Raw genomic sequence first — 15,120 nt, forward strand, 5'->3', positions numbered from 1 at the left:
CTTTGCCTTCTGTTCAGAACACCTTTCCCCTGCTGATATCTCATTCATCCTTTGAATCCAACCAAATACCTCCTCTTCCAGGCAGACCTCCAGAGGCTCCTCCCTGCCTTGGGTGCCTCTGACACCTTGTCCCTATTCTGTCCTGGAGGCACAGGTTTGGACTCAGTGCCAGGGAAGGCCCTTGCTGGGGACACATCATGGCCCAAGGGGCTGATCAAGCCAATCAGGGCGTAGACCTTGGCTTTCTATCCTTTTGCTCACCTCCCCAGTAGATGAGGGTGTACGGGGGCTTCAGGCCTTGGACCACAGACAAATCCTGCTCAGCCTGAGCCGCCCCCCCACCCCCACCACCCACAACCATTTGCCCCAATTCACTGGTTCCTTAGGTCCTTGGGACACACAGGCTCCCAGGGTCCCCCTGTGCAGCCTCCTGCCTCCCCCAACCCTGCCTCCAGAGCCCTCCCAGTCCTGGTCATATTGACTTCTTGGCCCTGCCCTTCAACCCCAGCCAATTCCTGGCCTCCATCTCTGGGTCTCGGTCCTGTCCCTGCATCCCCAACTCCTTTGGGGACTTTCCCTGGCCCGAGGCTTTGACAGCATCTCCTGAGGGTGCCCTGCCCTCACTCACATCCCCCCACACTGCCACAACTGCCCCTTGGTGTCCCCTTCTCCTGGCCCTGAACCTCAGCCTCCACCTCCCACGCCACTTCCTCCCTGGGCCCTACACCCCTCACCACAAGATGACACACTACTGAGACCCCACGCTGCCTTCCTTCCCCAACTCTCACTCAAGTCGGCCTGGGCTCTGTGGCAGTGAAGTCACACACAAAGTAGGGTACCGTCTTTTCCTGGGGTCATGCAGGAAGGGTCAGGCAAGCTTGTGCCAATGAGGAGTTAGTGGGGCCTGGAGGAGGGGAGGAACCCTCAGAGACTTCTCACTGCAGAAGTCCGACTGGGGGCTCCCCAGGACGCCCCTCCCGCTGGGCTTTTGGGGGTGCAAACTCATGAAGACTCATGGTGCCTCGGACCCTGGGTCCAGCTCTATGCCAAGGGTGCACATTGGGATGGGGTGCCCCTGGGGGTCTGATAAGGACCCTAGGCAGCCTCCCTCCCCTCCCCCACTTCAGGTAACTGCAGCATTTGGGAAATATTCACAGGAGCACTTATCATAGACGCCACCCACCCTCTGCTCCTAAATTGAATTTCAGTGCATGTCAGTTCCGCTTACTAAAAGGAATTCCATTCTGGCCAAGGAGACCACAAGCCATTCCCGAGCACCCTCCTCCCCCAGCTCCCCTGCCTCTGGGGGCTGCTGGACAAGCAAGCTGGGCCCTTTCTGCCTTTAGGGCAAAGAAGGCCCTTGACTGAAAAATCTACCCAAGAACCCCATTCCCTCCCAAGCAAGATGTGCCCACCCCCAAAGAAGCATCTAGAACTGAGGCTGAGCGTCAGAGACTAAGCAATCAGCTGCCTGAGGCCTCATCTGCCAGTGCTGGGTGCCCTGCCCAGGCCGTGACGGCAAGAAGGCCACTAGTCCACAGGGCATTTCGTGTGGCTTAGAAACACGGCAGACCCTCAGTGTGGCCACAGCCCTGCAGGTACACCATTTGGCAAACAGTATCTCTGTGCAAAACTGGAAAAAGGCATATCTGTTCTCCTGGTGGGCACAGCCCCGCTCCAGGGCGCAGGACACACAGCTTGGCAAGCAGAGCACTGGCTAGATTTCAGCCCTTACTCACCTGTTCCAGCAGAGAACAATCTGTGCAACTGTGTGCAGTGGCCTGAAGGGTACCACCCCTCCCCACCCGGAAACCCACACACAGCAAGGGCAAACGTCAAGGTGGAGTCAAGGTCAGAGACGGTGAAGCGCTTACTGTGTGCACGCACGTGCACCCACCCCTCTGAGGGTCTGTTTCTGCACAGCTGGGCACGTGTCTCTAAGCGTGTGTGTGTGTGTGTGCATGTGCGCGCGCGCACGAACCTCAATGGATCCAAGCACGTGAGCATGCGTGTCAGCGAGTCTTAGCGGACGTGCGTGCATGTGAGTGAGCCTGTGCTCTGTACATGGTTTGTGTGTGGTCCGCCTGCCTCTAGGCCTGGGTCTGAGCTCGTGTGTGCATGTGAATGCATGAATGTGTCGCTGAGAACATGTGAGCGTGCCACCACGGGTCTGAACACACGCGGTTGTGCCTCTGTGACCACCTCTTGCCCTCGGGTAGTGAGACTACATTTCCCAGCATCCCTTGCAAGTAGGTGCGGCCACAGGAGTAAGCAGTGGGCAGTGCCAGTACCGGCCCATAAAGGCTCCAGTGCCCGATCCTCCGCACTCCTTCTCCTCCTTCCAGTGACCCTGCAAACCACGTGTTGAAATGGAGGAGCCACAGATGGGAGGTCTCTGGATTCCCCAAGCACTCCTTGGGGCAGAGCCACCTGCTGGTCAGGAGCACCCAGGTGGGGCTTCACCTGAGTCAGAAACTCCCCTTGAAGGACCCACTGAGATTCGGGGGGAGGTTATCTGTTACAGAAACACATGTTACCTTAACTAATACAGACACAGCCAGAAGTGGGTGTCACATTAACAAAAACCTGTGGCCCTCAGGTAACAATTCAAGAAAATGGATTTGGAGGCTGGAAAGATGCAGAACCACATAACGCAGCGGCAGGACACCTGGCACCAACCGTTGCTTGGGACAGACCACGTGCTTACTGAGGCTGAGGCACTAAGGGAAGGTGCCAGAAAAGTCGGGACAATGCCGGCTTTTACTTTCTGTGTTTGGTAACGTATTACAAGAAAGAAACAACATTAGACGAGAATTGGTGCGTTTGCAACAGAGATGAAGGGACCAGAGAGAGCCCAGAAATGCGGGGCCGGCAAGTGTCAGAAGAACCACTGCCCCCAAACCCCAAATCTTAAAAGAGAAGACTGGAAACGGCTTTCAGGGATAGTGGCCCAGTGACACTTCCACCTGAAAAACGGGGCTCAGCCTTGCCTCAAGGATCACACTAAGGGTGTGGCTCCCCCCCTATTGTTTCAAACGCCCTCAAGATAGTCACCACTAAATTAAGAGATAGGGCAGAGAAACAAGGGAATAAACAGGCTTGAGAATTATGTCTAGGAGAGAACTCTGAGTGTCGTCCTGTTGACTGTTGGAGCCTTAAAACAACCTTTGGGCCCCCAAATATGCATGAGCAGGAAGAGAGGGCCGTCAAGGCTGTGAGACCTCCAAGGAGGTCATTTTCCCGACACCCACCCAGAGGATGGAGGACTGGGAAGGGTCTGCCAGAGGGCAGCGCCAGGGCCCCAGACAAAGCAGAGGGGAGTTTCTCCCACACAGCAGAGGTGGGGTTTCAGGGAGAAACTTCCCCACTACTGAGGGCAGAGCCTCAAGCTGCCTGCTGGCTGGATCTTCCCAGCACTAGGAACTACAAGCTGCCGTGCGCCCTCCATCCTTCCCTTTGGACGCAGGGTTTTACGGTGGTGGTTTTCTCTGGCCCATCATGGTATTCTGGGTGTGTGTTGGGCTGTATGGGCAGTGAGATCAATTATCCTTTTAGTTCATGGGTATCCAGACCACATATGGGTACCCAGGAGCCAAGTCTGGACCCAATGGAGCGGGTCCATCTCCCAGACATCCTCACCTCTGAGATGACTATCCTAACCGGGTAGGGCTTCGGGTGTCTCTCCTGGGTAGGAGTGGGTGTGTTCTGTCGGTGGGGGGAACAGTGGACTGGATCGTTGGTGACCCAAAGCCCAGACTGTGACAAATAAATGGCTAGCTGGTCACCAAATCTGTTTTTGCTTCCTCCTGGACTGCCTGGAAGCTAGGTCGTGCCACATGACCGAGCTCTGGAGAACAGAATCAGTAGGGCCCATGCACACCTCTTCCTCCCAGGCCTGGCCCATAAACCCTCCCCTTCATGCCCTTCCCTGCGTATCCCCTTCCACCACAACTCGGGAAGTCACGGTGAAGATGGTGCAGCTTCAAGGTGGAGACAGACCAGCCCTGAATCAGCGCCCTGAAAAGAGCTGCTCACCTAAGTGTCCATCGACAGATGAATGGATAAAGAAGATGTGGCACATATATACAATGGAACATTACTCAGCCATAAAAAGAAATGGAGTTATTTGTAGCGAGGTGGATGGACCTAGAGTCTGTCATACAGAGTGAAGTAAGTCAGAAAGGGAAAAACAAATACCGTGTTCTAACACATATATATGGAATCTAAAAAAAAAAAAAAAAGGTTCTGATGAACCTAGGGGGAGGACAGGAATAAAGACGCAGACGTACAGAATGGACTTGAGGACATGGGGAGGGGAAAGGGTAAGATGGGACGAAGTGAGAGAGTGGCATGGACATATATACACTACCAAATGTAAAATAGATAGCTAGTGGGAAGCAGCTGTATCACACGGGGAGATCAGCTTGGTGCTTTGTGACCACCTAGAGGGGTGGGATGGGAGGGTGGGAGGGAGACGCAAGAGGGAGGGGATATGGGGATATATGTATATGTATAGCTGATTCACTTTGTTATACAGCAGCAACTAACACACCATTGTAAAGCAATTATACTCCAATAAAGATGCTAAAAAAAAAAAAAGCTGCTCACTCATCAGGAACAGTGTTTATAACTTTACGTGAAGGAGAAGTCAATGTCTATGTGTTTAACCACGGGTGTTGAGAGTTTCTCTGTTACAACTAGTGTTACCTTAAGACACGTTGGGATCTGAACATGTTTGTGCCTCTGTGATTCTGAGGTAGATGTGTGGGTCTGAGCAAATGTGTCTGTGCCTGTGGAATTAAGCATGTGTACGCCTCTGAGGTCCCTGTGTATGTGTGCATGGGGGCAACGCCTCTGTAGTGGGCTGAGTGCATGAGGCTGCTTCTCTGGGTCTGAGCACACGTGGGCTTATATGAAGCCGAGTACACATGTATGTGTGGGTCCTTGTGGGTCTGTGTGCTCACCTGGTGAACACGGAAGCATGCATTTTACTGTGTCTGAACATGTGTGATTGGCCTGAGGGTCCACGGATATGTGGGTGTCCTTCTATGTGGAGCTGCATGTGTACCTCTAAGCATATGAGTAAGTACACCAGCAGCTGTGAGCGCCCGTGTCAGTGTTGGCCTGACTCTGTGTGTGTGTGTGTTCACGTGTGTGTACACCACCGTGGGACTGAATACGAGTATGCATGCCTTGAGGGGTCTGAGCACGTGTGTTTGTGTCTGAGCATAAGGCATGCACATCAGAGTGAGCCTCAGAAGGTCTGAGCTGAGGTGGGCCTCCGAGGGTCTCCTTTCCTGGGGCGGTGGGGCAGGGGCGCAGGTCTGCGAGTCTGAAGAAATGTGTGCGTGTGCCTGGACCCCTGGGTCTGGGCACACACAGCCTGCCTGAGGATGCACACACGTGTGCCCTCATGGCCCTCAGCATGAGCACACACGTCGGTACACGAGGATATGCCTTTGAGGATGTGTGTGTCTTAGAGTACGTGAACAGATGTGCAGGCGACTGTAGGTCTGAGCCCAAGTGTATGCGGAGGTGGTGCTGTGACACTCGTGCACCTCTGTGAGCCTGGGCGCAGACGTGTACATCCCTGAATTCACACGCCCACGTGCACATGTGTGTGCCTGCATCTCAGAAGGTCTGTGCATGTTGTATACGTGCCTGCCCTGAACACGTGCACACGCACCTGTGATTCTGAAACATCTGTAAGTCTGAGCTCACGTGGAGGATTCTGTGGCCTGAGCACATGTGTGAGCATGTGTGTGATGCAAGTGGATTTGTACACGTGTGTGTGCCTCTGTGAGCTGAGTGTGGATGTGGAATTCTGAGAGTGTGAGGATTCGTATATGCCTGGGCCTTGAGGGTCTGAGCACATAGGTGTACGTGTCTCGCGAGTGTGTGAAATATGCAAGTGCTTCTGAGCACGTGCATGTATTCGGAACATCTGGTCTACTCCTCGATAGATGTGCACATGTGCGCTTCAGTGGGTCTGTGTGTGCATGGATGTGCAGCTCTGAGCACATGCAACTGCCTTGGTGGGTTGAAGACATGCTGCGTATGCACCCTTGTGCAGCTGAGCTCGTGTGTAAGTGTCTAAACAGGCAGACACCTGTGAGTCCACATCTAGGTGTGGAGCCCTAAGCCCACACATGCAGGACTGTAGCTCTGAGCACACGTGTGTACCTCTGTGAAAATGTGCACATGTGTGTGGGTTTGTCTGTGTTCATCAGACTTCCGGGGCTCTGAATACATGCGTGTCTCTTTAGATCTAAGCACCTGGTGCCTCTTTTGCTCTAGGCACAAATGGTGTGTGCCCTTTAGGTCTGAACATATGAGTACCTGTGGAAGTGGATGTGCGTGAGCTTGCTGGTAGGTCCATAAATGTTTGTGCCTGGATGTGGGCGTGCCTCTGGTCAGACAGCAGTGTGCATGCAGCTGGGTCCCTCTGTGGGTCTGAGTCTGTGTGTGCACTTCCTATGTGCCTCAAGGGGAGCAATTCCTACAGGGGCCAGGCCCATAACACAAGGTGTGGGACAGGCTGGCTAAGGCAGCGAGCGGCGTTGGGTCACATTGCCTACTATGCAGGGCAGGTCCCCATAAAGGTACTCCCATTCAAAAGCAGTTAAACACCGTGTCCATCAACACAGTACTCTTGGCTGGGCTGCCAACCTCAGGTAAAATAACCATTAGATGATGGGCTCTCCAGGCTGGGGAAGCTGGGACCTGCAGTCTGTGGAGCGGTCCAAGTCAAGGGAAGGTGTGAAACGTTTCAGGGATGACCCGAGGCTTCACACCTGGACCCAGGAAGGAAGATCTGGCAGGTGAGAGGGGTGCAAAGAGCCTGCGGGCAGCCCCTGGGTAGCTGCTGTCTCCAGCCAGGCTGCCTCCACCTCTGACACTGACCTTGGAGCCCAAGGAGTCCTGGTTGTCTGCTAGAAAAAAAGCCTCCCTGCACTGGGGGCACAAGAGGGCTCTGGCCTGAGTACCCTCCCTCTCCAGGTGGGGTGTATCACAGTCTAAATCAGCCTGAGGGACCCTGGAGTCATCTTGGTCGTTGTCTGGCCTCCCATCAAGATAAAAATCCAATTTAAGCATTTCAGGGCAGTATGAGCGTGGAGGTGCAAACATACGCGATGCACACCTGTGGGTTGCGATGGTTTTCTCTGGGGGCTCAAGCATGCACTCTGCCCTCCCTCCCTCTTATTTTTAAAGCTGGGTGCTGGGCTGGCCCGCCAGCCTCTCCCCATCCCCCAGCTTCCATTCCTCCTCCACCCTCCTTGTCCCCTCACATACTTGGCCCTTTGATGCGGGGAGGGCAGCTGACCCGCCCACTTCAGCTCCTCCTCACTCCGTGGTCCCAACACAGCCTAAGAGAGCTCGGCCCACCTGTGCACGCGCTCAGCATCACACCCAGGCCCCTGACAAGACCCTGAGCTGGGGCTGTGAGGCCAGAATTTTGGTGGACAGGATGTGGCCTTGGGGTAGCCCAGTGTGCGCTTCCCGTCCCTGCATCATGGCCATCTGCAGGGTCCAGGGAGAGCAAAGGCTCCTCCTGTCACCTGGCAGTTCCCACCCCTGAGTGTGCAAACATGTGTGGCAGGGCCAAGCCGGGCCCTTTTCTTGTGACCGCACAGCCTTTTGTCCCCAGAGTCCGCTCTCAGGGGACCATGTGTCACAGGCACTCCCCGCAGGCCTAGGCTTGAGGTACTGTGTCCACCTATAGGAAAGCCCCACCAGTAACTAGGTAGGGGGAAAAGCAGGGTGCAAGGAGAGTGCTGTGTCGAAGCTGCCAGATTCCCAGAGCCTCCCAAAGCAACGGTGGGGTGTGAGGGTGCATCCCTGAGCCGAGATCATCCAGTGAGACGGAGGGGAGAGCCCCCAGCAGAGGAGACTCCCCACAGTGGAGGGTGTCTGTCCAGAAAGCACTGGTTCTTGGCTGTGGCTGAGGAGGCCTTTCCAGCCCAGCAGCCGGAGGCTCCCCCAAGGACCTCAGGGCCCAGGACTGCCAGAACAACCCCCTCAGCTCTGGCCTACTGGGGGGACACGGAGCAGTCAGGCTTCAGCCTCTGGGCCTGGAGGCCTGCGCCCCAGAAACCTCTCTGCCCTTGGTCTCTGGAACCTGAGCCTCTGCTCCAAGGCTCCTCACACTCCTTCCTTGGTTGCAGCCCACCCTCACCTTCAGCCCCAGAGTGTCTCTTCTGGGGCTGGCAGACCCCCTAGGCTCATGCCCAGGCCAGATTCACAGGATATGCCCAGGTCACACTGCCCACCTCAGCTGATCCCATCACCCCCTGCCCCGACCCTGTGGGCACCTGCCCCAACCTCCAGCCTTCCTGTACCAACAACCCAGGTGCCACACACTGCAACGTAATGGAGAGAAGTCTCTGGAAACCCAAGCAAGGGATGAGGCTCCCAGGGGCTCATCCAGGACACCACCAAGCCCACGCACTCCCACTGGGAAATCTGGCCACATCCAGTCTCCTTCCATTCCCGCTGCCAGCCTCAAGCACCAGGACCTCAGCTCCTCGGGCCCTCCATCCCCTCAGCTCCTCCCAGCCACCGCCCACCTGTTCAGAGGCACCCCCTGTGCCGTTCCACACCCCACACTTCTGAGTCGGCACCCAAGGCCCACCCCTGCCTTGCCAATCTGGTCTCTCTCTCTCTGGGGCTGCACCCTTCTCTCCAGCTGGAAGCATCAAGTAGAGCCCTGGAATGCCTCCCCCTGTAAGCCTTCCCTCCCAGCTCTGCTCTCCTCCTATAGCAGCTCTCCAACTAGAAATCTGGACCAGACCCCAGGCCCAATCTCCCCGGGGGACCTCATATCTGGCTGGGGCACCTCCTACCCAGCATGCTGCCCGACACTGTGTAGTAACTGCCCCAGCTTGGCCTGGCAGCCCCGGCAGTGTCTGGCCACCTCCCTGACTCTGGGAATGAGGAGGGTTCAGGAGCCAGCAGAGACCTCCTCTTCTAGCGACCAAAAGAACACCAGGCCTCGGGGACTGATGGGAGTTGTAGTTCTGGACCCAGGAGTCGATGGGAATTGTAGTTCCTAGGCCTGTGTTCCCCATCCCCATCCCCCACACACCCCGCCCCCCGACACACACACCCTAAGGATTCATGGGAGCTGCAGTTACTCATCTTTCTAGGGAAAAGTCTCCCTCTTTCCCTCCCAGCATCCCTTGGCCCTCAACCCCAGGACCCCAAGCTAAGGACCTCACTATCTCTGAGGGGCACCAAAACGCCAGAAACTGCCTCGCCAGGGGGCATTTGCGGGACCTGGGGCAATGGTAGGAGGGGAAAGGAAGCTACCAGGGAAAGTTAAGGCCTGGCAGCAGGCCCCTCGGGCTCGGGCCAGGTGGCAGGGACAGTCGCCCCCCTCCCATCAGTGTTGCAGCGGGCCCGGGGCAGGGGAGGGGGGAAAGGCACTCACCAGTACTGGGCTCACACTCCTCTAGGTCCTCGTCGTCGCTCGGACACTCGGCCGAGGCCACCAGAAGGTCATCTGTGTTCTTGGGGGCGAGAGGAGGGTGGGGGGAAAGAAGAGGGTTCCAGGCTGGGTCAGCAGGCCCCGCAGCCACCTCTTGAGGCACAGGGGATGAGCCCTGGGCTGAGACACACACCCTGGTCCACACCCCAGCTCTCTCATCACTCGCTGGGTGACCATGGGCCTCCACCTCCCTTGTGCAAAGGCAGACTGAACAGCGCCTGCCCTGCAGCGGTTCCCTCGCTCCCAGGGATCAATGAAACAGCACACGTTGTGCCATTTATTTCTGGGAAGCCTGGGAGACTGGACCCCGGAACTGCGACTGCAGGGCCAGAGCGAGGGGGCCCGGGGCAGCAGGGAGGTGAAGCACAGGGGCCTCTGGAGGCCAGCACAGGCAGACACGGAGCAGGACCTGGGGGGTTTCTTGGCTCCAGCCTCACCACCCCACCACCTTCATCTCTCTCCCAACCCCCTTCCCGGAGCCTGGAAACCGGGCTGCATACGGTAATTAGGGCTGTGGTTGCCATGACAACAGGAGTCGACTTTGTCAGCATTTTCTCTCCTCCTGCTTGCAAAGAAAGAGAATCCCCAAGATGAGTGAGTGTTAAGGGGCGGGGGGGATTCTCAGGGGGTGCTAGGGAAGAAACTCAAGGAGGGAAACCCAGAATCCAAGCAGGAATGGACTCTGAGAGACTTCGGGTGCAGGGAGAGGGCCAGGCTGAAGGCCAAGGATGGGAGGAGTCTGGGGTGGGTGGGTAGGGGGTGAAACGGTCACATCTTGCTTCTTCCCCACCCCCTGAGCTTCGGACACTGCAGCCCTCACCCAAGGGCAAGGTGGGACCTGGAAGACTAATTTTCCTTCTGCATCTCCGCCCCTCTGCGCCAGTCTCCCCTGTGCAGGCTCCACCAGCACAGCTATGACCCCTAGAACCCCACCCTTCTCTTCTACCTGGATGGTCTGCCCATCACCTCACACTGAGACTGGACAGCCCTTCTTGCCATTGGGCACTGGGAATGGCTGGTGCCCAACCTTGGCTAGAGCCAGGCCTTTCTCCCAGGGCTCCCTGCTCCCTAGGGCAAGGCCTGGCATTCAGGTCCCCTCGATTTTCTTGGCATTGAAGGCAGAACGGAAGGGGGCTCAGGCTTGACTCTCTTGCCTGGACAAGGCTGTCAGCCAGACCCAGGCCCCTGCAGCACTGACGGGCAGGGACGAGGGGACTGCAGCTCAGAGAACCCAGCCCTCATTTACAGAGGATGAAGGCGGGCTGGCAGTGGAGGCAGGACACGTCCCCATGGCTGACCCAGCCCCTCCCTCACCTTGGGAGGGCAGAGGTCCCTCCAGGCCCAGAGGCCCACAGCCATGTGTGATGGGGGCCAGAAGTAGCTTGGGCAGAGGGAGCAGGGTGACTGAGCAAGGTCCAGTGTGCCAGGTGTGAGCCCTCCCCCCGCTGGCCAACAATGACCGGCAGCAACAACTAGAAAACTCAGCTGCACTCCAGGGCTGCCTTGGTAAGTCACATATACTCAGTCGGCTTTGGCCACCAGAAAAGCCAGGCCTGTCCTTCCCCAGTGGAGCCTCATTCTCAGGTACAGCCCCCTCCGGTGCTCCCCTGGGTGCAAGAGAAGATAAATTCAAACCTGACACAGGGAGAGCACCTGAGCAGGTGGGGCAGGCAGTGGGGAGGGAGGGTAAAGCACCAGGGGACTGTCTGTACCAGCCCCAGCTCTGAGGCACAGGCATGGAGGACACTGAGGCCTGCTACACGGCGGTGTCTACTCAAGGTCACACGGAGAGGACGTGTGAAGGCAGCGGGCTGGCAGTCTCACTGCAAGGACACCAGCCATCAGGGAGAGGCTGCTCCTGCTTCCATCAGCCTCCGGAGAGGGGCTGCCGCCATCGGGTGAGCCACTAGCCCCTCCAGTGCTGTCGTCTCTGTGCCCTGCGCAAAGCGACGCCATCCTGGCTCCCTCCGTCTCTCCCTCGATGCCCACACAACACTGGGCGTCACCTTCATTATGGGGCAGGCAGAGGGGTTCATTCCACCCCTCATCCCCAGCCTGGACTTCCTCTCTCATAAGTGGGGTGGTCTTCCCCGGTCTAGCTAGGTACCAAACTCCCCCTCAACTCTGGGAATGGTCCCCCTAGAAATAGTGGTCACCTCCACATCTACAACATCCCTGGTCATCAGGGTGACAACCGCTTCGAGAAAGGAGACCTTGGGGACTTCCCTAGTGGTGCAGTGGTTAAGACTCCGTGCTCCAAATGCCGGGGGCCCGGGTTCGATCCCTGGTCAGGAAACTAGATCCCACATGCATGCCGCAACTAAGAGTTTGCATGCCACAACTAAGGAGCTGGTGAGGCACAACTAAGGAGCCCGCTTGCCACAACTAAGACCCGGCACAACCAAATAAATAAATAAATAAACAAATATATTTTTAAAAAAAGAAAGAAAAGAGACCTTGCCAGCCCCACCTAAACCACAGTCCCCTCAGACCCTTCCTGAGAGCCACAGTTGCTATGCAGACATCAGCCCTATTCCCCACCTGGAGCCCCGTTCCTCGTGCACCGGCGGAGGGGCCCTCACCTGGGTGGTGCTGTCCCTCAGCGTGGGGGAGCGGCCCCGGCGTGTGGTGGTGGTGGCCATGGTGGTGGTGGTCTCCATGATGGTGGTAGCCATGTCGGCCAGCAGGGTGGTGGCCGTGGTCTCCGCACTGAGCAGCACGGACGGCCCCTCCCCCACCAGGCGCAGGTGGCCCTCGGTCCGCACGTTGGGGTCGCTCTCGGCGGCCAGCGCCAGCACCTTGAGCCCATTGTAGTAGAGGCCGGACACCTGGCCCTGGAAAGGGCGGCCCTGATCCCGGCCCCCAATCTTGATGGCAGCCTGGCTGTTGAAGATGGTCAGCTGGCGTCCTGGGGAGGAGGGGAAGGGGCAGGAATGACAGACGGGGGGGGCGGGGGGGGGGGGGGGGGGGGGGGGGGGGGGGGGGGGGGGGGGGGGGGGGGGGGGGGGGGAGACCGGAAAGGGATAGGGAGAATGGATGGAGATCCAAGGGAGGGAAGGAGGGGTGGAGGTGGAAACCAGCAAGTGGGGGTGGGGTGGGGAGGGAGAAAGGAGAAAGGGGCAGACACCAAAAGGAAAGTCCTTGTCAGCCACTAGCCCAGCCCAGCCAGGTAGGGACCCTGGACAGGAAGGGTCTCCAGGACACACTTGGGCGCGGAAAGGGGGCCCAGTTCCCCACTCTCCCCACCATGCTCATGCCTCTGGCCTTCCCATCCCCCCTCCTCTCCTGCTCCAGGGGCATCGCTCCCCTTCTTTCCCTTCCCTCAATTTGACCCCCCATCTTCCCTCTGTGCTTCCCCAAACTTCCCACACCCAGTGTCCAGCCCCAAGCCACAGAACCCTCGGAAGCAGCAGGTAGAGGAGACAAAAAGGCACAGACAGAGCAGCGACTGCCAGGCCACATGGTCAGTGCATGTCAGGGCAGGGATGGAGATGAGACCGAGGGGTGGACAGTGCATGGGAGGAGCGCCAGCGTGAGGCTGGGAGCAGCCGCGGACCTCACGCCACCCTCCCAGCCACCACCAGGCCCTCTGACCTCTGGCCAGGCCCCCCTCTCTCCTCCTCCCCTCCAAGGCCCAGCCACTGCCTGGGGATCAGGCCCTGGAGAGCAGAGACCTTCCTTCCCCGCCAGGATGTGCAAGCACAGAGATGGAAAATGTTAAAGGGACCTTGCTTCGCTCGCTGACAGCCAAAAAAAACCCACTCCAGCTCCAACCTCGCTCTTTACTTAGCAGTTACACCTCAGAATTCCCACCTGGGTGGGGTTTGGCTGTTCTGTTTGGTTTTAATGGATCTGGGGGTCAGTTTAACCCTCTGAGTTTGTTGCTTTGGTTTGGTTTTTAGAAAAGAGATTTATTGTGTTTAAGTTTAGATTTAACTTTGGTTTTGATGTTGCTTATTTTTGGGGGGAGAGGGTCAGAGGAACTACTAAGTTGCCCCCTGCTCCCCTGGACCTTCAGCTGCTGGTGCTGGGGGTGTTTAAGACCTGGCTTAGCCCTTGTTAGCCTCTGGTTAGTGCTTTGTTAAAGATCTGGTTTAGAGTTACGTGCCTGTAAGCCCTGCCCCCCAAACCTGGGCCGAGGACAGTCCAACTTGTGAAACCCACACCCTCGTTGGCAACACAGTTTCCCTGGGACACCCAGGCCTCTGGGGCACCCAACCATCTGTCTGGCCTCTGGTCAATGATCAGCCAGGGGTGTGCCTGCTCGGCCCCTCTGCTAAACCTCTGTACCTCCTCCAGCTCTCCCTCCGCCCAGCACATCCCTCAGGCCTGGAGCAGGGTCACCATCTTACAGGTGGGGGAGCCGGAGCCCACAGAAGCAGAGAACTAGTGAGTGGCAGCTGGACACCAGACCCAGAGAGGCCCTTGAGGAGCACTGTGTCCAGAGTTTATTCCCGCATATGAGAATTATGAGAAAAACGAAGGGGAGAAGGTTCACAGTGGTCAAATGAGTTTGGAAAACAAACATTTCACAATTACACAAGAGGTTTGTCTCTCACAGGACCTCTCAGAGCCTTTATTAAAATCCATGTCCATGTGCATCTCCAAGAGGAAGAAACAGGATTCAGACTTCTCAAGCTCATTTCACCACAAATCTCTCTCTCTTTCTCTCTCTCTTTTTTATAACCACAAATCTCTTTATCGTGAAGCATCTCATGGGACTTATACTTCACAGGACATGTTTTGGAACTGGAAAATGGATTCACTCAATAAATATTTATTGAGAACCTACCACACGCCAGGTGCTGACAGTAAAGTAGTCACTCCAAGAATGCCCAGCTTTTGTGCTCAAATACTTTCCTGCTCCTCATTTCATCTCATCCTCACAGCACCCGGTGTGAGGCAGGCTGAGCCGGGATCACCAGCCCTGTCTCCCCGAGGAGGGAACTGAGGCTCGGGAAGGGGAAGCCTTGAGCAAGGCCATGCAGCAAGTGAGCTCCTCCAGCCACACTCTGGGAAATACTAGAGTATGTGGCCCAAACCTTCACTTTCTAGAAGAGGAAATAGAGGCCTAAAGAGAAGATGTGACCCTGCAGCTAGTTAAAGGATGCCTGGGGTTCCAAACCGCCGGCAGGAGCTCTTCTCTCATCTGGACCACAAGTCCCCCCACCCCCACCCCCCTACCGGGCCTGTCCGGCTCTCCCTACCCTTGGGGTCACAAGTTGTCCCAGCCTCAGCCCAAGCTGCTCCCTTGGCCTCTCTGATTCCGGGAGAAGGAGGTGGGTAATGGAGAGGAAGCTACACAGGTGAGCCAACTAGGCCTCTGGGGCCCCACCCACCATGAACTCCTCAAAGGGTTAAAGTTCACCCCGCTGGAGAGAGCAGCCCAGTGTGGCTGGGGGCTGTAGGTTTTAGCGATGTCTCTTAGTCCCTTTAACTTTTTGTCCTGTTATGGATTTATCACATCTGGTTATCAGCATGTTTAGTCCCCGCTGGCCACGTTGGGGGCTGGAAGTGACATTGGGGGTTTTAGTTGGGGCAGGCCCCAGTGGACATTTAAAAGCAGTTATCAGCTGGTTAGGTGGAGGTTTAACAGTTCTACTTCCCCCCTAGAGTTTAGCCTTAGAGGTACA

General features: G+C 56.9%; 1 protein-coding gene across 5 annotated transcripts in view; it reads right to left on the reverse strand.

Moving 5' to 3' along the window:
- The window catches only part of NRXN2 (neurexin 2), a 109,964-nt gene that overhangs the window by 4,771 nt on the left and 90,073 nt on the right, over window positions 1-15,120 (reverse strand). For all 5 annotated transcript variants that reach the window (XM_029209461.1, XM_029209458.1, XM_029209459.1 and 2 more), the window contains 2 exons: window positions 12,070-12,395; window positions 9,431-9,509 (listed from right to left, as the gene is read on the reverse strand). In XM_029209461.1, the coding sequence (XP_029065294.1) occupies window positions 9,431-9,509; window positions 12,070-12,395 (405 nt within the window). The remainder of the gene's footprint in view (window positions 1-9,430; window positions 9,510-12,069; window positions 12,396-15,120) is intronic.

Source organism: Monodon monoceros, unplaced genomic scaffold, assembly GCF_005190385.1.
Source record: "Monodon monoceros isolate NGI ecotype Baffin Bay Population unplaced genomic scaffold, NGI_Narwhal_1 Super_Scaffold_7, whole genome shotgun sequence".
NCBI classification, from domain to species: Eukaryota; Metazoa; Chordata; class Mammalia; order Artiodactyla; family Monodontidae; genus Monodon; species Monodon monoceros.